At 43.3% G+C, this 26,544-nt stretch overlaps 1 protein-coding gene across 3 annotated transcripts; it reads right to left on the bottom strand.

The window, feature by feature from the left end:
• Positions 1–1,237: 1,237 nt before the first annotated feature.
• Positions 1,238–26,468, bottom strand: SLC37A3 (solute carrier family 37 member 3). Of its 3 annotated transcripts, none has more exons than XM_026119752.2 (15): positions 26,404–26,468; positions 22,167–22,343; positions 21,078–21,192; positions 18,467–18,559; positions 17,880–17,963; positions 16,486–16,631; positions 15,671–15,767; positions 14,454–14,538; positions 13,233–13,414; positions 10,552–10,693; positions 9,230–9,331; positions 7,186–7,233; positions 6,031–6,182; positions 4,528–4,593; positions 1,238–3,695 (listed from the first exon to the last, which is right to left on the bottom strand). In XM_026119752.2, the coding sequence occupies exons 2-15, from the start codon at positions 22,265–22,267 to the stop codon at positions 3,603–3,605; spliced, it is 1,506 nt and encodes a 501-aa protein (XP_025975537.1). In that variant the 5' UTR covers positions 22,268–22,343; positions 26,404–26,468; the 3' UTR covers positions 1,238–3,602. The 3 variants fall into 3 exon arrangements, with proteins under 3 accessions (XP_025975537.1, XP_064370208.1, XP_064370214.1); XM_064514138.1 differs by having other exon boundaries at positions 26,358–26,417; XM_064514144.1 differs by lacking the exon at positions 26,404–26,468 and adding an exon at positions 25,624–25,917.
• Between the last annotated feature and the right edge of the window lie 76 nt (positions 26,469–26,544).

The raw sequence follows: 26,544 nt of genomic DNA on the forward strand, positions 1-26,544 counted from the left end.
TGAAAGGAATGCCACTCTATTGAGCAAGGTCGGGACAAAAAGTTCACAGGCTCCCCAAGGTTGCCTGGCATTTATGGCAGAAGTCCTACCTTCATCTTTGGAGGAGACTGATAATTGCTGCTGGGCAGAGTGATGTGCCCTTCAGCTCCAGACTTCTGAGAGGATCAGGGCTCAGTAGTATTGCTTGAAAGGCCATACCTTCATATGAAAAAGTATTCTGGAGCTGCAGCACATCTTCTCATTCATAACTAATTTGATCAGACAGACTGTCACATACTGGGCTACAGTCAAACACCCAGAAATCATTTCCAAACCCTTTTTCCAAAGTTAAGTAATTGTTATACTTCTACTTGCCTAAACTTTGGCCTCTGGAGGTCAGTCACAGTAGTGATGATGGGGAGAGCTAGTATCAGCATTTTCAAATAGACAGTAACATAAAACCAAGTTTTCTTAGAGTACCCAGATGTTGGAAAGTTCTAACTCTACTCATGAAGTGGGGGGGAGGAGGGGGAGGAGGAAAAAAAAAAAAAAAAAAAAAAGGTGAAAGGGATAAGAATATGAATCACTACTTTCCTTAACAAATAGCATCATAACACCACCAAACTACCTGGAGTTGTGAAACCAGAACAAGCACATATGGGGGCTTCTCCAGAAAGCCAGTATCATGCTCAACTCTGAATTTACTGTGAACTACAAAACAAACATAATTACAAAGTTCCCCACTGTGTCCATTTAAGCACAGAGCTAAGGGTGGGAGTAGATTTTTGTTCAGAGAAACAAGCCACAGAAGAAGAGGCACAGCAGGGCCAGCAGCCACATGGCATGTTTAATTTCAAGGGAAGAACACCTGACTTCTACATGCAGATAAATAAATAAATCAATAAAATCAAGTATGTGTTCTGGCTTCTTTAAGACCATGAATTACATCATTATGAGCACCTCTGTCAAGGAAATCTCACAAAGCTGCTTATGAGATCGATCAGGAAGAGTGCCAAATTGCAGCATGCAGGAACAGGGCCCCCTTTGGGGTTGGGACTAAGGTTCGGTTTAAGTGTTACAGTTTAGGCAGTAGCTAGGTTGACACCCTGTGGGCAAGCACTGCACAGGGCTCAGGTCTTCACAGCAGCTGATTGAGAAGCAACTGTCAGATCTAGGCCTATAATGAGGACAAAGAAGCATGCTCAGCAAAACTGCACTGAGCAGAGTGGAATAAAGCACACAAAAGAGTAATCTCAGATCAAGTCAAAGTAAGTTTATTCATGTGAGATTAATTTAGACATTATCAAATTTAAAACCTTTCTCCATCTGAGCACCTTGAGGAAACAGACAGGACCAAAAATCTGAGGGGGGGGGGAAGTCTTGAAGACATAGGAATGCCTAGCTAATTGACAGTGGCCTCAAAGCACCACTGCACACTTACATGCAAGCTGCTAGGCAGCTTGTGTTTGCAGTGCTCACAACACATCTGACACTTCTCAAGAGGGGACAGAACTGTTTACAGGAAACCATTTGTTCCCGGGGGCTGCCTCTCCTGCCCCCACCATGTCCCTTTCCCACCCCACCTTTCATCAGAAGCTTATCTAGCACCCAGACAGTCAGCCAAAAAGCTCATCCAGGTTGGAATTTGAAACCATGGATTCTCAGACACCATGGCTGGGGTAAACGGTGCCACCATCAATTTTGGAACTAAATTTCAGGGAGTTTTGATTCTATTTGTATAGGGACTAATGAGTAGCTTGGGACATGAACACTAACCCCAGGGCATAATTCTGAGAGCATGATGATAGATTCTCAGTCCCTTGCTCTAATTATACTGGCAAAAACTGGAACACAAATGAGAAGAGACAAGAACAGGATTCAGGTCCCTAGTCAAGATTAACGGCATAGTTTTCCCAAGCACTGAAACCTTTTGCAGGTTAACAAAGAATGCAAGAATCACTTCCACCAAGACAGACAGACTCTCAAAGATGTATAAAATGGGATAACCGAGTTTCCCAGTAAGCAAAGCTGTATGAAGAGCTGTTGTTGCAGGAGCAGCAATCATGAAGCAACCATTCAATACACAAAAACCTGTAAGGCACTAATAATGTTCCACTCATTACAATCATCACGTGACTAAAAATTGACATTCATAAGTTAAAAAAAATTGCTGTACGTTTTTAAAAGGCAACTTTCCCTGTTAAAAAAGTTTCAAATTTTCAGTTCCAAGAATTTCCCTGTCCCCCATTCCCATCCAGGCATCACTGATTAATTAGACTGAATATTTGATCAGAAACTGCTGGCTAGTAAGTACCTATTACAATGAAACATTCCCAAGCAAAAGCAGAAAACAATCTGTTGAGAGGTTATTCAATGATCTCAGTAATGTTGCCAACAAATGCGAGAGGTGTCAGTCCATCATCCTTACTACAGTACTGGAAAATGCTCAGATACTACCATACTAAGTGCAGTAACATGTTTTTGTAGCTGACTTGCATCTATTTTTCTTTTCAAGATGCAACTCAGTTTGAAAACCCAGGAGCTTGGGGTCCCCTATGCAGCCACAGGCAGAGAAGCACAGGGGAGACAGCAGCACTTGCTTATTAATGCTATCCAAGGGTATGAATCAGTCCCAGTCTGGAAGCCCATATCTAAGAGCTGCCAGGTCACTTAACTTCCTTTAATTCAGTTTTGGTTCTCCTTTGCTGGAGATGGACAATTCCCCAATGAGAATGGAATTGGTGAGCCCAGCTTCCTTCACAGGGTCACCCAACAGTCCATTTTTGGTCAGTATAGATCAGATTTCAAATAAAAAACTGCTAGTAAAAGTATCTGTGTCCCATTCTTGGTCCCCAAAGCCATTCAAGGATCCTTCAGAGACAAAGGACCTGTTAAAGCATATTTTCATGGATCACAGTAAAGTGTTATCCAAATATTGCACACTATTTGTCTACTTAAATATTCAGAAACTGAAATCTCATTTCCCAGAGATTAGTAATATTATTATTTAAAAAAATGCTAAAAACAAATATGGAGTTAACCTCTCCATAAGAACCTGCTGGAATACAAGACAGTTACAAGCTAGGAATAGCAGAGGTCCATCTGTGCAGAGATTTAGCAACAGCATTTTTGAAACATCTGGACAGTGCGAATTCCAAATAATCGTTTTTGCCCTTTCTAGACTATTCAAGAAATGCACTGTATGATTTTACCAGCACAACAAAGCATCAAAATTCGCTGCAAGACAGCCTCTCCACTGTCAGTTTTAAACACCTGACCTTCAATCAGGACACCTAGAAATAAATAAGAATGGAGTATAGTAGCGAGACTGCCCCTCCCCAACAGGAGATCCTAGTGTGATTGCTGACATGGAAGAATCTGGTAGGCCTACACCAGTCCTGTGGATTGTCTAGCTCAGATCAGCAGCTCGATGGTGTGGATGGTCTCAGGCCATTCGGGTATTTGGTATTTCAATACAGAGCTCACAAAAGCAGATGAATCATCTCATGGAGCCATTCTGAATTAGTCCAAACCTGGAGGATGTAACAAACAAGTCTCCCAGAGTTTTCATTAGTCTCCCAGCTGTCAGGTCTGTACGACAGTCCGTCCAGTGGAAACAGGAATCATCCAGCCAGCATTCGGAGGCGCCGTTCATGCAGAAGCAATCTGATCTCCCTCACTATTAATGGTGAAATGAACAGGATTGTTGAACTTGTCTGTGAAAAGAAACATACCCAGGACAATTAGCACAGAGGAAACACTGCCACAACCATCCTGTGCTCCAATGTGCGTTCAAGGCCTCCACAGGAAGACATGGGTAAGAGAAGAGATAACAAAACAGCCCTGCAGATGGAAACACTGAGCTTGACGGAAAGCACATATGATTTTGACTGTCATAATCTTCTTTTCATAAAGAAGCTGTGCTCTTCACCTCCTCAGCGGCCTTCCTCCTTGTCGCCTCGGAAGGTAACCAAAGTGGTTTTTTTCCTTGTCAGCACAGATATAAAGACAGTTGCTGGCACTTCCCACAGACAATACTGCATGATTTGTATAGCATTCACCACTGTGGCAATGCTGAGATGATCAGGGCCTGAACTGTCTCCTCTTCCACATACAAGGCCGAGGCATTAATTTTAGCTTCAAAATCCTCATCACTCCTTTCAGTAACCTCGAAGGGCTGATAAGCAAGCAGCTTAATATTAGGGATCACATACCATGGTGATGAAAGGGGAAAAAATCCTGCCTTGGAAGTCAAATTCAGTAAGCTTCAGGAATTGCATACAGGTATTTTTTGACAAGTATTTTCAAATCTCTCTCTGCCACAACCCCAGCTGCTGTTGGGCAACATGACCTTAAAGGAGTCAAAACGAACCTGTTTGATTTAGACATCCTGAGGCAAAGGCACACCAGAGATCACCTTGGGAATGGCAGAGTTTGCAGCTGCTGCAGGAACACCTTGCGTACCTAGGTCACAATTTTCAGGTTCCCACAAAAACATTCTACTGCAGATTGAACTTTGACAAAAGAAGGAAAAAGGAGATTTCTTACCATTAGAATAAAGAAATAGAAAACCCACATCCATCCCAGGTTCTCCTGGATCAGAGACACTAGATACTAAAAAGAGAGAGGGGAAAAATGATTGAAATTATGAAGATAAGCATGACTTTCAGACATCACTCTTTCATTTTCTAGAATTTGTGGGCTGTTAACACTCCATAAAAAGCTGATCACAAAACCCTCCAGCTGATCTTTCCCTGACACAATAGGTGACTCAGGACAGCAGCCTTTCTGTATAAAGCCCACAGTCTCAGCAAAGTGGGGATACCGTCCTGAAGCTTTACAGTAACTCACAGCAGCATAAAGACAGAACTGAACTACAGTTTCAAAGGTGACAAATTGACTCCATTGAATACAAGTTTTTTGCTTAGAACACTGGGACATGAGTGGATGTAAGTACTCTCAGAAGAACTAAAAGCTCTAGAATGGCTTATAAATTACACAGGATGCATTTTTAAGAGATGTGCAACCACTAACTACTTAACCCTTCATCATAGGCAAGATATTTGAGGCTACAGTCTGTTTTGAACTGCATCCCAGTTCAATAGGACTATAGAGGCTACAAAAGAAAATGTATTCCTTATTAGCAGATTCATATTCGGTTGCTGTACGAGGGCTTCTCTTCTTCACTACTGGCTGTATTAGCACAAAACAAGATCTGAATTTCTAACACAGTCATTGTGCATTTGCTGTTATTCATACACCCCCAGAATGACATCATGGTTGTCTCTCTTGAAATAAATCCAATGTTAGAATAGGAAGGCCAGTGGAATTTTTCAGAATTAAAGATCCAGTTTTTATGATGACGTAAGCTTCAGTGGTACATGTGGAGGAAAACAGAAACACTGAAGACAATATAATAGGAAAATTGAGTGTAACAGTGCACTTTAAGATGTCCACAAGGCACTTGCAATTTTCCATGTTTAATGAATTAAGTGGCATCTTTCCTATGAAAGAGAGACAAAACAATTGTATTCATCAGGCAACAAATGACAAATAGAAACCCAAATCCCTTTTAAGAATAGAAACTTGTACTCCTTGCCTAAACCCTTGGTATTTCACCAGCTCTAGAGAAGGCCTGGGAGAGAACTGGCTCTAGTCTTTCTACTAAATCCTCCTTTCCCCAAAGTACCACTATGCTCTTCCACATAGTCATCACTTGTATTTGAGAAAAAAGAATGTCCGCTGGCCACACTATCAGCTTCCTTTTCTGCAACTGTCTAGTCCTCAAATTCCTGGCAGCATACTGTGAGGACTATCAAAGCAAGCGGTGCCAGATTTAGAAGGTATAAGAGACAGCCCTAGATAGAAAAGGGAACTACAGATAAGAGCAAACTTTAAATTACCTTGTAAACACCGTAGAGTTTGTGATTAAGTATGTCACTTTTGGTTGGTTACATAGGTTAACTTTCCTTTAAACAAAGGTTTTTGCTGTTACCTTACCTCTGAACAAAAATCCCAAACAAATCTCAAAATATTTTATTTTCGCCTCACCTGGCCCACTGCAGCACCAATACTACCAGTTCCATCTACAATTCCTGTGACTGTTGCCAGAGCCTCGCTGCTACCTTTGACCAGATCCTGACGACCAAGGTCAGCAGAAATTGCAGAACTGATCATGTTAGAGGGGCCTCCAATGAAAAATCCTGAAATTGCCAAGAAAACAGCCTTGATGCAAAACAAGCAGGGGGATTCTCAATAGAACATCTTAAAAACACAAGTTTTATCACACAAACCGCAGGATCAGGATTTTATGTACAGTGATCTCAGACCAATTGCAGGTAGAAATTAACCCTCACATATGAAGCATACAGCTGCAGCACAGCTTGCACACATGGAGTATGCACATGGAAATAGCCAACATGCACATTTTCATCCAACAGCAAAAACAAAATAATTGGATGTGGCTCACTCTGTGAGAAGAGTCAGGATACACTGAACTTAATACAGAAAGCTACTGAAGAACATGCACAAGCAAACCCTCAACACGAAGCAGATAAAGATAGGTCTCTACTTTGGAGTAGCACACCCCCATGCTATAGCCTCAGTCTCCAGGGGCTGATAGAGAGATGGAAGAAAAAAACTCCACACGACAGAGCGTTCTGAAGTAGGAGTGTTCCAAGAGAAAGGCTCTATTCATGCGGGCTAATCTTAATTTTGTAAGACAGCATAATATGTCTGGTAGCACAGAAAGCTTGTGACCTCTCACATTACACAGGGCATCTGGGGTTCTGACAGACAAACACCCTTGAATTCAGCTGTTACGGCTCACAACTTTACCACACAGTCACCCCTCTACCAGAAATTATTGCTCCTGTAGCAGACAGCAGCAGCTAACATTTGTCCAGGCTCAGAGAACTGCTAGGTATTTTAGCATAAATTTGTCTCTACTATAGCAAGATAAGACAGACCTTTATAGTTCCAATACCGTATTGAATACAGTCTATATTCTATACCCCCAACTGCAAATTAGTTTTCCTACAGCCACATTCCATAAGTACCATAAATTGGACCTCAGCTTTTACTCCTTCTGAAAAACCAGCAGAGATGGCAGCACACACAAATGCATTACGCCATCTGATGCTGGTGTTGCTGATCTTTCTGCAGTGTACATTTCTACCAGGATAACAGTGATATTTTATATGATACCTGTAATTGCCATGATCACAGCATTGATAGGTTTGCTGTTTGGAGAACCTGTGGGAGAAAGACCAGATGAGTGTAAAACAAACAAACAAAAAACCCCACACCCTTGAGAAAGCCGTTTATTTATTTATGATCAGAAAGAAGCACGCAAACATCCAGTTTGAACTATCTGCTCAGTTTCATTCAGTTACACATGTACTGACAACAGTAACTTTATTTGACTGGAGACTCCTACGAAGATTAGTCTTCTTGCAAAGGCATTTAGAGACTGAAGATCCACCAGTTCCCTGACAGCACTTTACAGCAGAAAATCACTTTTGCCATCAGACATTTATGCCCTGCCTTTATACTAGATTTGCCTGGTTCTGGCTTCCAACCTTTGTTATGCCTTTTCCCATGGACAGAGTTTGCATTTACTCTCCTTGAAAATCCATCTGCATAGTAAAAGAACCCTTCCTCTGTCTTTCTGGGGAAGTGAGAGAGATTCGACTCCAACCCTCCCACCATAGAGTATTTCTTTCAGCACCTGAATCATCTTTTCCACTTGTTCCAAGTTTTTCACCATGCTTTTTAAAATGCAGACACTACATTTGCAGGTAGTAATCCAGTAACTATCTGAACAATGCTAGACAAGAGGGTAAAAACACAAAATCCAATCTCCTTACTCCTCCTTACAGAACCACACTTGGATATCCAAATGTTCTGTCCGCCTTTCCAGGAATAGCGTCATATTGTATATACACAGCTGCTTTTCAGTGCTTTTCAGAGCTACTGTCTTCCCCGACAACCCACTTCCAGTCATCACCTGAATTCCTTACTCTCAACTACAACTTAGGGTCCACACATGGTCAAGTTACCATGTGTAAGGCAAACTGCAGCCCTCCAATGTATTCTTGGTCTGTTTTCACTCTGAGGTGCAACAGGCTTAAAGCATAAAAATGTTCCCTAGTTTGGCTGATGGAGATTTAACTAATCAGTGCAGTAACTCTGTATTGCCTGTCTAAGCCTTCTGTATCTGGCTGGGCAGTAGTGCATTTTGAATTAAGCACAAGATGCCTGCACCTCTGGCCGTTCTACTATCAGCAGCGATTTTATATTTGCTTCCAACTCACTGATGAAAGCAATGAGTTAGCACAAGGGCCTACAAAACTCCACCAAACACCACCAAATCTGACCCTTACTATTTAAGAATGATTGACCTTACTTTGAGTTCAGCTGAGTCAGCACGCTTCAGAAAGGCATGCTTTACTGTTCATGTGTAGCTCTGGCATTGATTTCCATCCACACACCTCAAAGTGCTCTACAGAAGAAGGTCTGCATTGCCATCCCATTTTTATTACAGATGGGGGAAGACACAGAGGAGTGAAGTCACAGACAAGGGAGTTAAAGCATTCTGGTACCACTGGAGAGTAGTGGTACCAGTACAGATGCAAACCCCTTACCCTTACAATAGCTTCACAGCCACTACTTCACAGAAACTACATCTGCCTGCCCTTTTATTCAGTTTTCCTGAGAGACTCCTTACAAAAACATCAGTCACCAAGAGCTCTATCTACAAGAGAGGGAGAAACTCCTAGATTTCACCACATACAGAAGCATAAGTGGCGAAGTCTAAGAGCTTCTCTCTTTCTTGTAGTAGATATGCTCCTGCACAGCTCTGTCCATAGACTCCCTTTCCTGTTAGGGCTGGGACAGATTTGCTGCTCTACCAGTTGCAGTTTTGATACAGCAACAATGCCAGAAATTTCATTGACACTGGAGAAGGATTAGTGCCATCAGTCATCACTTCATGGAAACCCAACTATTCAGCTAATTCTTTTCCACCTCATTAACCAGAGAACAGATTTCCTTTCCAATTCCTTGATTCCAAGCTCAGTAAAGTTTTACGCAGTGTCACAGTTCAAACAAAATACACCAAAGGGTGCCACAGTGATCCAGAAGCAGTTTCAAGACCAGATAGCCAAACATAATCAGAACAGGCTGTGTTCTGGTTCTCCCTAAAGTATCAAAAGAGCTTCCGATCACCATGCAGCAAAAACATACTCACGGCTGTATCCAAAGAGAGAGCCTACAGCAAAGAGCAGGCTAATCGCTAGCACTGGAGCTCTCTTCTGCAGCACATCAGAAATCAAACCTTGAATGGTCCCACCTGCAAAATATAAAACACCATCAGGCCCAGGATGCTAACACCTTGAACAAAACTGGGTCACTTCACCGAGTGCAGTGGCCTCTTGCTTTCTCATTAATGTACCTTTTCTCTATACTCCTGAAAACACATTTTCTCTACACTTCTGAAAACTAAGTGTCCTGCCCTTACTGCCCAAGACACAGAGGCAACAGCAAACCTAGGTGGCCAGGACAGAGCAGAGCAAACTACTCATACTGTTTTCCCAGGAAATATTATTTCTTTTATTGGCATGCAACTGACCAATGATCCTGCTTTTCTTTTCATTCCCCTATAGGACCATCACAGCAACCACAACTCCCAGTCTGAGCAAGCTTAACATTGTGGCTGGTTTCTTTAATAGGAAGTGGACAAAAAAGGAAGTTCTGCTTCAAAGGAAAAGCACTAGCACACAGGAGTCTCATTCCTGCTGTCTCATCTACTCATGGTAGGTGTGGTGTAGGGTTTGCAAGAAACGCTGATAGCTGACAAAGATCGGCATATGCATCACTGCCACCTCTGTAGAAGCTGCTCTGCTGGTAAAAACTAGAACATTTTGGGAAAGTCTAATACGAAAAAGGCCAGAGAGGCAGAAAAACTGACCCTGAACAGACTGCAACAAGGACGTTGATTCTACAAAGGCTAACTGGACTAAAGGAATAAAGTAAGAAATTGAACACTGGGGAATGGAAGCCCAGACAGTTTGTTTCTCACTACATTCTGAAGGAATAGGGGCAGATTATGCAGCCAGCAAAAACAAGTGCAATTAGACTGGATTTCACAACACAGTTGTGCCTGCTCTGGTGAGCTTTGCACTGAAGGGACAGTGCAGAACCCACTAAGTCCAAGTCTAACCTCTCCCTCAAGGGTACCTGTCAGAAAGGAAGTAGGAAGCACTGGGGCACTGTTTTGTACATGGCACTCTTCAAAAGTCCTAGCAAGTAAAGAAAAAATGGCTGCTGGGGGTACCATACAAGAATAAGATAGCACCCTTTAAATCATACGTAAACTTTTTAGGGTGCTCACCTACTCTGCATTTTAGAAAACATTCAAGCAGCCACATACATAACTAGCCCTTTTACATATTCAGTAAACAGTTAGCTAGATCACACTAAGCGTGACTGCTCCGTGTGGCATTTGCTGTCTTTCATTTTCAAATACTAACAGGGCAACTGCAGAAAGATGTCATTCACTTGCTCACTCACCTATGATTCCTCCCACATCATACCAGATTGAGAGCTGGTCAGCTTCAGCTTCTTTCCATCCAAAGTTGTTGCTGAGGTAGAAGGGCAGCCAGAAGAAGAAGGAGTAATTCACCAATTTCAAGCAGGCATAGGCCAAAGAATACTGAAATAGAGAGTCAGCCAGCAAGCAGTTAGCACTTGAGAAATGCAAACTGCATTCCTGCTTCTTCCCATAAAGCTCTGGACCCAGCTGAAGCTTTCAGGGGAAAGTGCTTTTGCATTTCATATAAGGAAGCAGCACTACAAAAGCTTAATGCTGATCAAAGGGAATCCAAGAGTAAGAAAATCATTGTCAGGAAGGTTATTTTCTTTTCATTGAATGCAGAGGGTTAAAATGCTGTCAGTGTAACCTTGAGAAGAACTAACATCAGGCTTCCTCCCTCCCTCTCCTCCCCCCTAAAGAAATTTTAATTCACCTGCTAAAGAGAAAGGAGCCAACCATGTGACATGAAACAACTAGAGGTTTAGTCATCTGTGCAACATGATGAGAAAAGTTATGAGATGCAGCTTCTCTGTGCTATCTTCTGCTGTTCAGAAGGCTTATCTGGTTATAGCACCAGAAGAAAAATCTTCGTTTGTAACCCCCAGACAGGTATTCTGGGATACAAGATGAAAGGCTTGGCCAACGCTAAGCACATGCCTCCAAACGCAACAGCTGAGGCAGCCTCCTGCTCTTGGCTGCCGGGCTCGAGTTCTCCTTAGCCAGCAGGAGAGCTCTGCCTTTAGAGCTTTCACATGCGGCAATGGTTCTTTCTGGGGGATTGCAGGGCCAGCATGCACAGCATGCAAAAGGATAAGGCACACTATTTTAGTATGGCCTCCTGACAAACACTGATATGGCAGTTGAAGGAACCCATATTTGAAGAGGCAAATGAAGACAGAAAAAATAACCTGCTGGGACCACAGCTTTTGGGACTGTACACATTCACTTGTCTTTGGATTTTAACACACAGACATTTTTATATATTAAAAGCCCCCAAATCATCTCTTCTAAATGTAGATTCTTTTAATAAAGACACTCTTTTTAGCTGTATTGTCAATGCTTTTCCACTCTTCAAGGTCACAACGCAATCTTCACCACACGTGAGACAGTGATGTTCACTAGATGTTCACTGGCTCTGGTATGTAGAGCTGCACTGTACCAAGCTATATTTATTACAACACACTTAGAAACTGTCTGCCAACTGTCAGACCAATTAAACACTGAATTTCCAGAGGCCCGCAGGACATCTGTCTATACTAGAACTCTTCTACCATATCATTTATCAGTAAAAGAGGAGAGAAACTACAGACAAATTTAAGTCAAATCTGTATAATTTTGACCAGATTTTGGAGGTTCTCTCAGTATGTGGTTTCTCACTCACTGATTTGACATCAGATAAAACTCACAGATCCATGTCAGAGGTATTCACACGGCTGGGTTAGCACAGAGAGCATGCCCTCAAAATCTCAAGTACCAAAACAGCAACATCAGTTGCTTGGTACCCTCCATATGTTCTGGCCAGTGAAGAAAAGTCATACAGCAACTCAGGCAGCCTTCACCACTGCCAACATATTTCATCTAAAGGTTCTTTGTACACCATCCCATTCTTAGCACAACCAAAAGTGAGCCATATAAAGTGCCATATTAGGAAAGACCTCAAGAGGATTCACTTCCCAGGTCTTCAGCAACACCACAGACTGGTGGTTATCCAGCACTCTGCATTCTGACAATCTACCCACTCCTTCTAGGTTTTTTGCGCTACTTTAATTGCAGCCACCAACTGCTTTACTCATTAAGGGTATCTGACAGCACCATCCATTCAATGGTTCTGCTTCATGATCAACCGAGAAAATTTGCATTGTACTACCGAGCCAGCCTCTCTGCCCCCTTTCTTCTACCAGGTCTAGTACTCAGGGGACACATGGCCCACTGGCAACAGGAAAATTATCATTTTTTTTTTTATTGGCAGATTAATTTTTCAGCTGAACCAAATACTTGAACTGGGCAACAATGCTGATGCAGAAGTACAAGTTCTGATAGAAAGGACAGGATGGGGATGTAACCAGGATTCAGTTCAGCTTAAGCTAATGGTAAAACTGCATCACCAGGCCCTGTTGCCAGTTGTTTATAAAAAGACTTTGCCAGATATTACATCATGTTGATTAAGGCTTTTTCAGGCTTTCTGCCCAAAGGCAATTAGAAAGACAACAACAACCAAACCCAAATACCAGTGCCACAGAGTTCTCTGTGATGCTCAGCCAGCAGTAAGAATCCCATTCCTCAGGGCAACGAGTAGCTACCTTACCAAGAGAGTATCTACAACCACCTGCTTTGCTCATAGCCTCCCTTCTAAATTCAGGATCAAAAAAGGTAGTCTCTCTACTGCCACAGTTGGCTCATCACATGCACCAAATGAAGCAAAAGTCCAACAGGAGGAGCGACATGCAACCACGTATTAGGACAGTATTATAACGCATACACACAAGGATAAGAGTTCCAATCCCCAAGGTTTTAACAACATAAGAAGTCAGATGTCAACAACAACACGTGGTCAACATGTCAATGATGTCAAATGTTGACAACACAAAAAGTCAGATCTGTGTTTAACAACACAAGAAGTCAGATCTCACTCAAGAATCTGTGTGCTAAGAGTCCTCACCAGTACAACACCCGGAAGGCAACAAGCCTGGAGAAAGCCAATGGCCTTTGGCTGGTTATCAGTGTCAGTTGCTTGAACAGAGTAATTCTGGTCATCATCATCTGCATCATCGTCATCCATTAAAGGTCTGTTGGCATCTTCCTCAGCACTGCCTTCTTCCTCTGTTCCAAGCTCGGGAAGGCCTAAATTATACAAAGGATGTACAACAGGAACAATGGGCCACAACCAGTCCACCTTCTCCCCACTTTAAAGCTACACTCGCTTCTTTTAAACAATTCTCCCTTCTAGCAATTCCCTTGCTCTCCCATACCTCCATCCTCCTTTGGCTTAGAAACTCTTCTAGATGGTGTTCGGAAGTGTCACCAGTTTCTACCTTGTCTTCTAGTGCTCTTGAAAGTATTCTGTCTGATCCTGGTGTTGGCTTTGTCTGTTCTGAGTGTCTGGCCATTAGTTGGAAGGCACAACAACTTAGTGCATTTACCCCCTTGTCCAGTGGTTGGACTCCTTGGGCCTGGCTCCTGGACATAACTTCCCCTGAGCGAGGAGGCTGAGTGCACTAGCACCTACCCTGACAGCTGCTGCCTGTTAATGCCTCCTGTGCAGCAGAAGGCCTAGGAACTGCCCTGTGCTCTCCAAGCTGCTGAATGCTTACCCACATGCTCCACTACTTCAGTGCTACCAACTTTATAGCTTTTCTAGGCACCTGGGAAACCTCTACAGCCCTGTCAAAGCCCCAAAGTTCTTCTGTTTTCCTGTCACACTCTGCCTTGCCCACCATCTTCTCAGAACAGGATATTTACCCCACATGAGCACTATTTAATTGGCTGAAGGAGTCAAGCATTTTCCCTTCATTGTGCAACATTAACGCTTGCCATGATTTGCTCCTAGAGTGGCCATTTATCAGTTTCCTACTGATTGTTAAAAAATACCAATTTTCCAGGAAGGAAAATGAGCAACTAGGCACATCCTAATGGAGGCCTTAGAGCCAGGCTGTTTTATTTTACTTTTAATAATACTCAGACATGTGATCCAAGACAGCATTTAGTGTGATCTTGGTCAGGAAAGCATTTGCTCCACTAAATGCACAGAAATGCAACACCACTTCAAAAGGGCTGTGAGGATAAGCACTGTCAGAGCTAGCAGCACTTCTAGTACTAGAGAGAAAGACGCAAACCTGTTTTCCACAAAGAGACTGAAATGGTACAACTCTCTTCTACTTACCCACTTCCTTTGGTGAAGTCAGAAGCCCAAAGAAGACGATGACTCCTCCAGCAAACTGTACCGAGGCAGTCACCAGAAAAGCATACTGAAGATAAATAAAAGATTTTTTTTTTCTAAACACTTTCAGTCACACCGGCATCCCTGACCAACAAGGGTTTCCCTGTATTCCAACCCTGTCAGAAAGTAAACACAGCAATAACAATCCAGCCTACATCCATTTAACTAGGAAACAAGCAATCTCTGCACCTCCTGAACAGACTTGCTTCCATCTAGGCTGAAAGGCCACACTGAAAGAAAGGTTTTAATCTATGGAGGTGACAGCAATGAGGTGACAAGCTCACCCAACACAGAATCACAGATTCAGCCAGGTTAGAAGGGACTGCTCAAAAGCAGGGTCAACACTGATTTCAGACCAGGTTGCTCACAGCTTTGTTCAGTCAGGTCTTTAAATCCTCCAAAACCAGAGATTCTACAGACTCCTGGCCCTTGTTCCAGTCCTTAACTAACTTCACAGTGCAAAAATTTTCCATATATCCAGTTGGAACCTTCCCTGGTTCAGTTCATAGGCATTGCCTCTTCTTCTACCACTATGCAATTCAGGAAGAGCCTGGCTCTGATTTCTCAGTAACCTCCTTACAGGCACTAGAAGGCTGCTTATTCAGTACTCCCTAAGCCTTCTCTTCTCTGGGCTGAAGAAGCTCAGCCCCGTTAGCCTCTCCTCACAGGTCATGTGCTTCAACGTGCTCCGGTTCACTCATGTTCCCTCTGCTAATTGCCTGCCTGAAACACTACAGCAATGCAGTGCTGTGCCATAGCTCTTCCCACTTAGAAGTCATTCCTCCCTGCCTGTCAAAACCTCACCACTATTCAGCAGCAGGGAGTTCAGTTAAGTCAGAAACAGTGATAGATGTGAATCTGAAGAGCACTTTAAGCCACCCAAATCAGAAGAGAGTACATTATGGCACTAGGGCTCTTCAAAAACAGTCACATTTAAAGGGAGGTCTCAAGCTCATACCTTCTGAATTTAAAGGGTCATGAAATGAAAAGCCTTCTGTTCTGCCTATTGCTTCCTATCACAGAATTCAAGATGATGAAACTGGACACTGATAGGAAGAAAAATATTCCTATTATCTGCTCAGTGACAGGGTAAGTAACTGATCTCTGCATAACCCAGTCAGACATGCAGTCCTAGCTAGAAGCCAGACAGCATTACCCACCTCATAGCCATATTTGAGAACACAGGAGGCAAGGAATGCTCCCAGGATATTCCCCACAGATGCACAGGCACTCCAGAGTCCAAACACAAAACCTCTTCTGCAGAGGGGGGAGGAAATTTAGAAGGAGGGATGGAGGGAGAGGTTGACATTAGGAGCAAGAAAGAGATAAGATGTTAGAATGAACTTTAATTTACATATAAAATTACAGCATTCTCCCTGTCCTCTTCAAAGAGAATCAAATGTCACTTAAAGCAAAACACAGAATAACTTGCAGGTACCAAATAAATAAGCGTGGAAAGTTCCATCCTAAAGCACCTGTGCTAAACCAGAGGTAAGCTGGCAACAGTTACAAGCTGTGACTGGAGCTCCTCTGCAACACCCATTCTGTGACAGACTCAACCTTTCAACAAGTTCGTTTCCATCTAGTTTCTTTAGCAGTAAATGGACAGGAACAGGTTTTACGGTAACATGAAAATTTAAATTCAGCCATTCCTCACTATGGGACTTTTCAAGTGTGAACCTCCACCTAACATGCACAACTGTGTTCACACCAAACTGTTACATAATTCCGAGGGAAAAAAAATTCAGTGTTAAAGTGACAGAGCAGTCAATATGTCCGTATCATTTTGTATATATTAATAACTAGTTTAGTACTTGGACAGTCAATCTTAAACTGCCGCAGTTCTCTTTAGATAAGTATAGCAGTCCTACTGGGACTGGCAAAACAGAAAGCTATAACTTTTTGTTTGGGAGTTTCAGCTAAGTCTGCAATGGTCAGCAGGTCAGATAAGTGAGTCATTGAAAATTCAACTCACCCAGCTTTTCCAAACCAATTGCCCATGACAGCAACCACACAAGGCCAGCCAGTGGATTGCAGCAAGCCATTGACAACCCAGAGACAGCAGTAGAACCACTTGTTGTAGAAATGTAACCATTCTGTCAGTGTGCCAAAGAAAAACACCTAGAGGAGAGAAGAAAACATAAAAAACCTGAGACTACTGCTGAGAACTTGGCAAGGAAGGGATGTTAAAAATAAATGAATAAATAAGAAGTAGTAGTGACATTTCAGGGAGAAGACACCTACAGGGGCTAGGGCACAGCCAAACCTGGCATGGCTTAACAAACAGCTCAAAGGTAATAGCACCTTCTGCTGAGCCACTGACAGCACTAAATCCAGAGCCCAAAGAACTCCTAGAGAGAAACAAGCTCGTGGCACTTCCACTCTAAAAGACTTATTTTTGTAAATAACACAGTCATAACAGGACAGAAGAAGAAAGTCAAATACTTTTGCAACAATGCTAAAGATACAACGCTAAAGCAACAATGCTAAAGATATGGTAGCATCCTGATTTGCTATTGTACTGGCATATGAACTCACAAGGTCCTGTAAAAACACAAAAACCCGAGCAGTCGTTTCTCTCAGCAAAATCTAACATAAATTCTACAGCCAGGTCTCAAATTACTAAGAGTTCTAATGCAAACTAGCCAAAATAAACACACTTTGTGGCACACTGTGCTTGAGGCATGTTTGTGGTCATGTGTTTGCAGAACGCAATAGGCCATAACGGGGTTCGTAGTCACGGGGTAAATCAAGAACACTACACATCTTGCCACTACTTTAATAACCAGAAAACCACAATGAGATAAAATTGTTTCACACTTATCTGTAGTGGCTTGAAACTGAAGAACTCTTCTGTTTTAAGACAACATTCTTTTATGACATATATGCCCTCCCACCAATTACAACATAAGCAGATGTACGCTTAGTGAGAACGCAGATTGTGTTTGGAAGGAAAAACTTTGATGACGACATATGTGAACCTGGAGAACAGTCACAATACTAAACCACCTCAAAAAGTTCAAATTCCCTATCCCTGTACAAAAGCAATTCATCAAGTGTCTAGACAGTGCCTCAAATTTATGAAGTTCCTTCCATCAAAGTATCCAGAAACAGATATGTCAGGAAGAGTTGAGTGATTTTGTGTAGACCTACATCTGACATAATAAAACTTGTAATAAACTGTTTCTGGTCCTAAGTTTTACAAGTTTTCACTTACTAAGTTTTATTTAATGTGTTACTCCCACAATCTGAGACCACTGAGGTACAGCTACAGATCCTATTTAATAGAGTCTATTATTCTTAAAGACAAACATATTCAGAAATCTTAAGACAGAGTTTTCTAAATTACACTAGTATGTTCCAACTTACCACCAGAGCAGAGGAGCACATGCCAAAAGACAGAACCCAGCGTAAATTCAGGCGATCCCCAACTATGCCACTGACAAAGAGACCCTGAAAAAAAAACTTCACGTTAAACAAAGCCACAAGGTTTGCATTACTGATCTTTAACAATTAAAATGATGCAGAAGGGTAAGTTGACCCAGATGGTATTGTTACAGCCGCCTGCAGTTTCATTCTAAACAACTCTTCTTCTGCCATCAAAAAAACCCTTATTTTCTAAATTGTTCATTAAACTTATTATTTTTAATAATTTTTAACAAAAAGCACTTGAACAGATAGAACTACCCCTCTACCAACTGATGACAGGAATGTGAAAAATTCTGGAGTGATAGTATTTCTCTTGCATTTGTTAACAAACATCTTCACACAGGACACAGGCCCTGGCAAAACAAACAGAACCAAAGGAAAAAACCTGCTGCTGTACTAAGCTTTTAAATTCCATTAGTGCTAGACAAGTCCAAGAAGTAGATCCCATTCATCCCCTCCAAATGTGGGTATGATCTTCCCAATCAGTCTCAACCAAAGCTTGGCAGCTTTGGATTAGAGTTACTCACCACAGCATAGGAAAACAAAAAGATAGTGTCCAACGTTCCCAAGAAGAGAGTGGCTTCTTCTGCATTTGGAAATAAATGGTTGCTGTTCCAGAGCTACAGGGAGAAAATTGTATCAGGTACACAGGCAGAGTCAGAGCTCATTCTACTCTTTTTCAATTCAAACCCCAACTCCAATGCAAAATAGCATCTGGCCCCAGCAACCTCCCCTTCCTCCAACTTATTAATTATCAAATCAAGAACAATATTGATTTCATGTATTATAGAAAACAGCCACTTCCACCTTGCTTCACTTTTAAAGGACAAGCTAGCAAACCAGAAGTGAGAAACACCAGTTTCACTTGGATCAAGAAAAATGACTGGCAATACAAACTCTACTTTTAACAAGCATACAGCTGACAGCTGCATACACAGAAACACTGATGAATACCTCAATTAATAATACAATAAAGGGATATTCTGTTTTATATGCAATGTCTCTTCCATACTTATCTTGCTGTCTTCGCTAAATGAGTAACTCCCTTAAAGAATTTGTGGCAACAACCATAATAAGTGACAGATCACAAACAGAAAGAATGAACACAAAAGGAACAATGGAAAAAAACAGACTGGTTGGAAACTGCTATCTCCAAGGAACTCAGGCCACTAATTTTGTTTCTACTTTTTCGCTTACCCTGAAGTTTCATTTTATTTTCAATACCATCAAACAGAGGAAAAGACTCAGTCATCCCCAAACTGAGATTAGTGACTTCAGCTGCAAATAGCAAGTTTTGAGGATGACTTGAAGAATGAATAAAGTTAATCAGGACAGAGTTTTCTCCCCTCCCTACCACCCCCTCCATTAGAAAAAAAGCTCAACCAAACAAAAATGCAGCCCAAACCTGACCCATGGATGCATCCTCTCAAATATCATTAGCTATAGTCTGACTCCCACCTCCAAGAAAATACCCTGTACAGGCAACACTAAGGAAAGGCTTATCAACACAGCTTCTGCTCAAGTCTCGTGTGTCAAAGAAAATCAATAAAATTCCTGAAAAATAGTTTTTGTCACTTGAGACCACTAATAGCTACCTGCACCAGTGGCTTTCAACTTTTAACCACAGATCCCTGGAGGTCTACAAGCTATCAAGTGTCTTAGAAAGATAGGAGAATCAAATATATTGTCATTAGGCTTAAATTCATTATAAAATCTCCACAGGACTCACAAATATTAAAAGGTTGAAAAGTAAAGATCTAGGTTATCCTTCTAATACATTTATACTAGAGTCTATTGATGCAATAATTGCAAAACATTTTTAATTGTTTTTTTAAGTGTAATAATAAAATAGACAGCTGTGGTTAAAAAAAGAAATCAAAGTTCAAAACTGATAGCATGTTAAGAGACTCCTCTGTTCCTATTTTTAGTCTGTTCCATCAATTTCTCAAAACACACCATCCACTTTACTGCTAACTAAGGTGACTTAAATTGATACCATAAGGAAAGAAGGGCCACTTTAACCTTTCCTCTTGGACAGAGGCATAAACTTCAACAACCAGCAAACACTAAGTCATGCGTATAGCAGACAGACCGCAACTGCCTTTCGAAGTATATTAGTTTTTTGAATGTCAGTTAAGGAACTAAATATAAACACCTTGTACTTTGTTTCAGCATCCCCAAGATGCTCAGTATCTTTCCCTAGATTATAAAATCCTCAAGACGTTACAGGCCCACTTTACTGTTCTTACTTATTACACAAAGGCAACATCTATCCTTCAGCCAAATGTCCAAAGAATCAGAGACTTCTGATGCAGACAAAGCTCAAGCAGCCGGCCTGGAACTCCCTGTTTTAATGGATCCCATGCTGTGACTGAGCTGTTAATGTAAGATTTCTTCCACTTCTCAAAAGCATCGGGACCAGCCACTGCTAAAAACAAACACATCTCTAAAAGGGCTATGGCAGTGAGCCAGTATATTCATTCTTGCATTCCCGTTTGTGGGGTAGAAGCAGTATACAACTTCTTTCTCTGCAAGCAAGCACTGCCAAAACTCCCATTGCTTTTGTTGATGCTGGTATTTAAAGACAATGGCCATGGCATGTTCAGCATTTTTGAAAATGAGACCTCTAAGAGGCATGAGTAAACGTCAATCTTTGGTATCAGTTTAGGTTAAGCAGGTAACTTTCAGGTTAGTTTTCTGCTCTCCTACTTTGGCCAACCTTTTAACAGAGCGACAATGCCCATACTACAGAGAAAACCACAGCAAGGATGTTACACAGTTCTCCACAACCCCATTAACTATTCATGCTTATTGCCTCTGAGGTTTCAGAGGTAGGATCCTTCTCTCTTCCTCCCCACCTTCTCCATTCTGCTGGCTACTACACAAGACTTTGCTGGAGTCCTGATTTCCATCGGCACACCATAACACCTTAGGAAGTTTCTCTCTGGGGACACTAGGAAAGATTTCACCAACAACCGATAATCCAGAGAACTACTACTAAGACACTTGAAGTTCTCACTCACATTCAGACAAGCGTCCCTAACAAAAACTAATAAAGGGACCTCTTCAGCACCACAACCTAAGTGTACTAGAAATTATGCAGCTCTCTCTGCATGTGCTAGTCCCAGGTGTCCTTACCTCATACGGCTGGAGCTCAAGGGCTGTGTTGTTTAGGTAGGAGGGAGTCCATTGGCTGGAAATGCTGACCTTGACATTACTGAATGTCTTCCTGGAAGCATGGAGCAAGGAGTAACTGCCAGAAAAAGCACATGCACACATTGGTCAAGTCTTCTCTAGAGGTCAAACAGAAAAGGGTGGGACTCAAAATTCAGATACATGCTAAGCAGTCAGTGGAGTAGTGGAGAACTGACAGTTTGGGGAATAGTTGTAAGCAGTGGGAACCCAGAAATTATGTGCAGACACACTATTTAATTCACATGGGGAGGCATGAAATAGGGTCTTGATTGGAATGGACCTCTTATCTTTTCGAAGGAGATGACGACTGTGCAACAACAATTAGGTACCTCAGGGAAGGAAAAAAAATACAAGAAAAGAAAAGAACATGTACTCATCTGGCTAACCACCATTACCTAATCTGTCTCTGGAAGAGAACCTCTATCAGTAGCAGTATTGCTGCAAAGGTCTAATGATATCAGCGAGGCAAAGTTTGTAGGGAGAGGCAATATCTTTTTCCAGCTGTTGTCAGTTGGTGTAACAGACCAGCTTGCAACACACAAACGTGGGAGACCTTCTTCAGGTCTGAAGCAGAGACCTCTCTGCTCTAGAGGTCTGTCAGCCCTCTGCAAACAGTAATTTCAGGAGATGACAGGACTCCAACAGCAATGGCAGAGTGCTCCATGCGTCAGACCATACATTAAATGAGTTCTGAGCATCAGGGTTTGCTTCCTTCCTAGTTTCTGCAAGTTCCTCCCCACCACCACCCACATTAACTCTTCTGCAGTGGAGTGCTGCCTGACTGGTACAGTCAGTCTGTCCTTTGCCACAAGCCCTGTTTGTCATTGGACTCCCCAAGGGCATAGCACACTGAGCTCCATTACCACATGATTCCCGGACCAGCTACTACTACTAGCTTTAAGTTTGTTTTCAAGGGTCAAAGCCAAAGGTTAAGACTATTTCCCTACCTTCACTCTCCTTATTTGGACATGCTCTCTACCTTCCCAAACTCAGTAAGACAAGCACCTCTCTGGGCAGATACATTCAACCTACCTGAAGAAAGTAAGCAGAAACACAGTAATATGATGGTGAGTGCAATGTGACACAAGGGCTCTGTTTGCAGGCTGCCTCCGCAAGCTCCCAGGCAAAGCCATATTCCTGGCAGCCCTCTCCCTCACTCCTGCCCTTGGCCACAAAGGCTGGAAGGTGCTTAGGTCATCTTTCTTCTCACTTAAATAAAAGACGGTGGGAAGAGGAGAAAAAAGGAAAAATATTTTAATTTAAACAGAACTATAAAATACAGTGCTGTTTTGCAAACAGCTGGAATTCAGCAGAAGCAATTCTATGCCAGTCCTTCTCAGTTTGGTTCACATCTCTGCTTATCTTATCAGCTGTGCATTCCATGACATCTTCTATGCCCAGAAATGTCTTTTTACCTCCATTCTCCAAGTACCACCTCATGCTTTTACTCCAACCTATTTCTTGCCCCTGCTTCCAGCAGATTCCTCTTCAGGGCCCATCACCAAATGAGTTCCCCCCCAGGACCTACCAACCTGAGGTGTTCCCACGTTAAAGAGCAATCTGCACCATTTACATACGTGGTATGCTACAGAGTGATCATAAGTAAGCTAATTTTCCACCTTTACCTGGCTGGCCACAGCCTAGTGAGTACAAGCCAACAGATCAGCATATGGTAACTGGTAGAGAATGGTTTTGGATCTAACTGCCTCTTTAAGATGCCATTGAAAGATACACCCAAGAGTGGATTTGTAAAGCTGGAAAAGTAACTGTAAGGACAGTGCTGAAATCCAACAACTAGACTCCCTGCCAACTCTCTCTCATGCCCTGGAGTATAGCTCCATCTGTCACTAACTTATTATTACAGCATGTAGCAAGCCATATTTTACTGCTCCTATCAGTAGGGCATGGGTGACATCTGCCCAAACTTCTAGATATCAGATATTATCGTTACTGAGGAAAGGCTATGATACATGAACAGTTTCTTAGCATTAGCTCATGCTATACTATTCTACTCCCTCAACTGTGACTGAGGGACCATATCTGCAGTGAGGGTTGGGGATATCACCCAGCTGGGCAGTGAGATGGGGGAATCTCTCTCTGTCCCTCCCTTTCATTTTTTTGGCAGAGTCAGATTGCCCTGCAGCTCACAAAGCAGCTACACAAACACTTGTGTCTGTGCAACCATGACAGCAGTGCAGAAAAAGATTTATTAAACATTGATATCACTGCCGAAGGCAGAACCTGATTCTATTTACACTAAGTGGCTTAATATAGCTAGACAAATCAGTCATTGGGAGCTGCATTTTAAAAGGACATTCAGACACCACAAACATCCTGAATTCTGAGGAGTGATAAAATAATCCACTACTCCTGTACCCCTCACCCCACCAAAGAACTAGAGATGGAATAAGAAAAAACATAATTCCTTTTTATTCCTTCATATCCACAGATGTTTCTTATAACGATTTGCAAATCTGACAGAACACCTTTCACGTTCCACTTCACAGCCTCACTTGGAGAAATTAGAAGTCACTGCCCAGCCTCCCTCTTTTCTGAATTCCTGGCTGCTGCTGAAAAGCCCGTGTCTGACAAATACTTCTTGAGACCTTCTGCTCCTTCTTCCAATAACTTTTAAAGATCTCCTCAGGCCAGCTTCCACTGTAAGAAATATTCTCTCAAAGACGAAGTGTACCTGAACACTAAACAGACTCCAGCTACTACTGGATATATTAAACACCATGGAAACTCAGGCCACATCTGACCTGCAAAACAGAGTAGGGCAAGGAGATCCTCTGAGTAATAGGTACCCAACTATCCTCTCTCTGGGATGCTGGCATGTAGCTTTATCAGCTTCAGCTTAGACATTGGTTAGCCATGTTCATCCTCCACCATTCTTGAATTAACACATCTCCATTGTCATCCAGCCAGGACAAACACAGCAAGCCTGTACCAGATCTGAGAGACAATTTGCATCTGCGCAGCCCAGGTCTATCTGGGCCACACTCCCACCCTTCCAGCTAGGAAAGGCCACCCAGGTCTGTCAGCACCCTCTAGCAGCAACGTGCTTCTACACTGCTTGGGTTCACTCTGGCGAGAAGAGCACCTACAGCTGGAGCTGTGGGAAGGTAAGGGTAGCCATGGAAGAGGCATCTTAGCAGGCAGTTTTGCTAGCACATCCATCTAAGGTCCCAGACCATTTCTCCACACCAACGAATGAAAACTTGGCACCCATCCAAGTATCGCACAGCACCAGTCCCTTTCAGGCAGTGAAAAGTCACATACACAGGCTGCATGAAGCAGAGAAGGGAACTCGAGGCACTGATTTCCAGCACTGAGGTCCTTACAGGCCTGCAAACCATACAGTCCGTTGGTCAACCACAAGAGCCTCTTCTCTTTCTCTACTTCTCCCTCCCCTCCCACCAAACAGCAGAAGATAACAGAGTTCTTCAGAGGAAAGCAAAACACTGCTAGTTGTGCAATACTGAGGGAAAAGTTCTTTCCTCATGTAATCAGTTCACAGCCTGAAGCACGAGATTTACCACCCACTTCATGTCAACACATGCAAATATAAGTCTTATTTGTCCAAGATACCCAGCCTTTTTAAAACTGAGTCTTGGTTTTGACCTTAAAATCACCTATCTGTTCACAGCATTTACTACTATAATATCTATTCTTCACAGCTTTTCAGTCTCAGCTAGCTTTCTAGGAAAAAACCTTCTGACACATGATGACCTTTTTCACCTATTCACAAGGTAGGGATAACTACAGAGTGGTTTTTTGGTGGTTTTCTCTTTTTTCGTTCTTCATCCAGTCTTTTGCACATTCCAACCTGGCATCCTCTCTAGCCTGGAAAATTAGGCAACTAGGAGTTCATCCTCAAAAACTGGTCTTCTAATTATACTGAAAACACCACATTAAATTTAGAGTGAGAAGAGCAAAAACTAGGAGGAGGCAGGATAAACCACAGAAGCCACAGCAGTAAAGCGTAAGCCTTTAAGAACGGAAGAGGACTGTTTTTAGGGTGTTTGACTACTTAGTCTGTTTGTTTGCAACTATTTACCCTCAGCTAATCAATAAGCTTTGTTAAACTTTCAGCATTCTCCCTTATCCCTTCCCTTAAGGTCAAAATATGACACTTTAAGTTCAAAGTAAACTTCCTTAATACTACCCTGCCGTCCTCCAAGCAGGCAGGAAAGACCAGAATTAACATTCCTGGGACTTCCGAAGTGCAAAGTAAACAAGCAAAAATATATATTTTTTAAACCCTCGTATGCCTTCTTCCTAAATCAATGTATGAAAAAAGAGGCACAAACACAAACTTGCACAGGACCATTCACAGCTTACAACCACCACAGATGAAACACCTCATCAGCTAATAATGCAATTGCCAAAAGCCTGACTGGATGCTCTCTGAGAAGAAAATGGATTTCACCATGTCATGGCAATGAATATCAAGTCGAAATTAACATAAATACATATATATACACACACATAAAATGAAGACAACACGCCCTTAGTATTTTGTCTGTTGTCTCTGCCCACGATTCAGCCAGTCGCTTAACTCCACCAGAAAATCTCTTCTACCAAAACCGTCAGATCTAAGCGCTCGTGCGGAAGACCAACGCGACCCCACGCATCGGCCTTCCCGACGTTTGCTGCTACCGTCTCCCGCTGCTCCGCCGCGACGTGGCTCTCCCCGGGCGGCTCTGCTCCCCCGAGACCAGGCGGCGCCGGGGCCCCGGCTTAGCACCCACCTGGGCTGCCCCGGAGCTCACCAGGCGCTTGGGAAACCGCCACTGAAGCATCAAGTGAAAAGCAAAACGCACTCCCACCCCACACCCCCGGCAAACCCGCCGCCCTGGGAGACTGACCGGCGATCGGCCGAGCCCCCCCAGCGCCGGCAGCGCTCCCCCGCACGGCGCGGGCCCCTGTCGCAGCCGCCCGGTGACCGAAAGCCACGTCCTCAGCGCGCCGGGGAGGAAAAGGCACCAAGCGGCGACACCCAGCTCCGGGCCGGGCCACCTCCCCGGCCGCTGCGGGGCACGCGCGGGCTCCGCCGGCGACCGTTACACCGCCGCGACCGTTAAACGGCCGCTCGGCCGCCGCGCCAGCTCAGCTCAGCTCAGCTCAGCTCAGCCCAGCTCAGCTCAGCTCAGCCCAGCCCCGTCCCGTCCCGTCCCGTCCCGTCCCGTCCCCCCGCGCGCCGCTGGCCGCCTCCCCCACCCCGCGGGAAGGGACTCTCTCCCGCCGCCGCCGCCGCCCCACGCACCGGGCCGTCCGGCCCCGCCGCCAGCCCAGCCCTCAGGAAGTCACATGGACGTCGCTCTTCCGCCGCGGAGGCAGCGGCCGCCGGGGCGCGGCGGGACTTGTAGTCCGCGGCCGCCGCTGCCCTGATCCGGGTTGCGCCGCG

This window comes from Dromaius novaehollandiae, chromosome 1, assembly GCF_036370855.1.
Source record: "Dromaius novaehollandiae isolate bDroNov1 chromosome 1, bDroNov1.hap1, whole genome shotgun sequence".
Lineage (NCBI taxonomy): Eukaryota > Metazoa > Chordata > Aves > Casuariiformes > Dromaiidae > Dromaius > Dromaius novaehollandiae.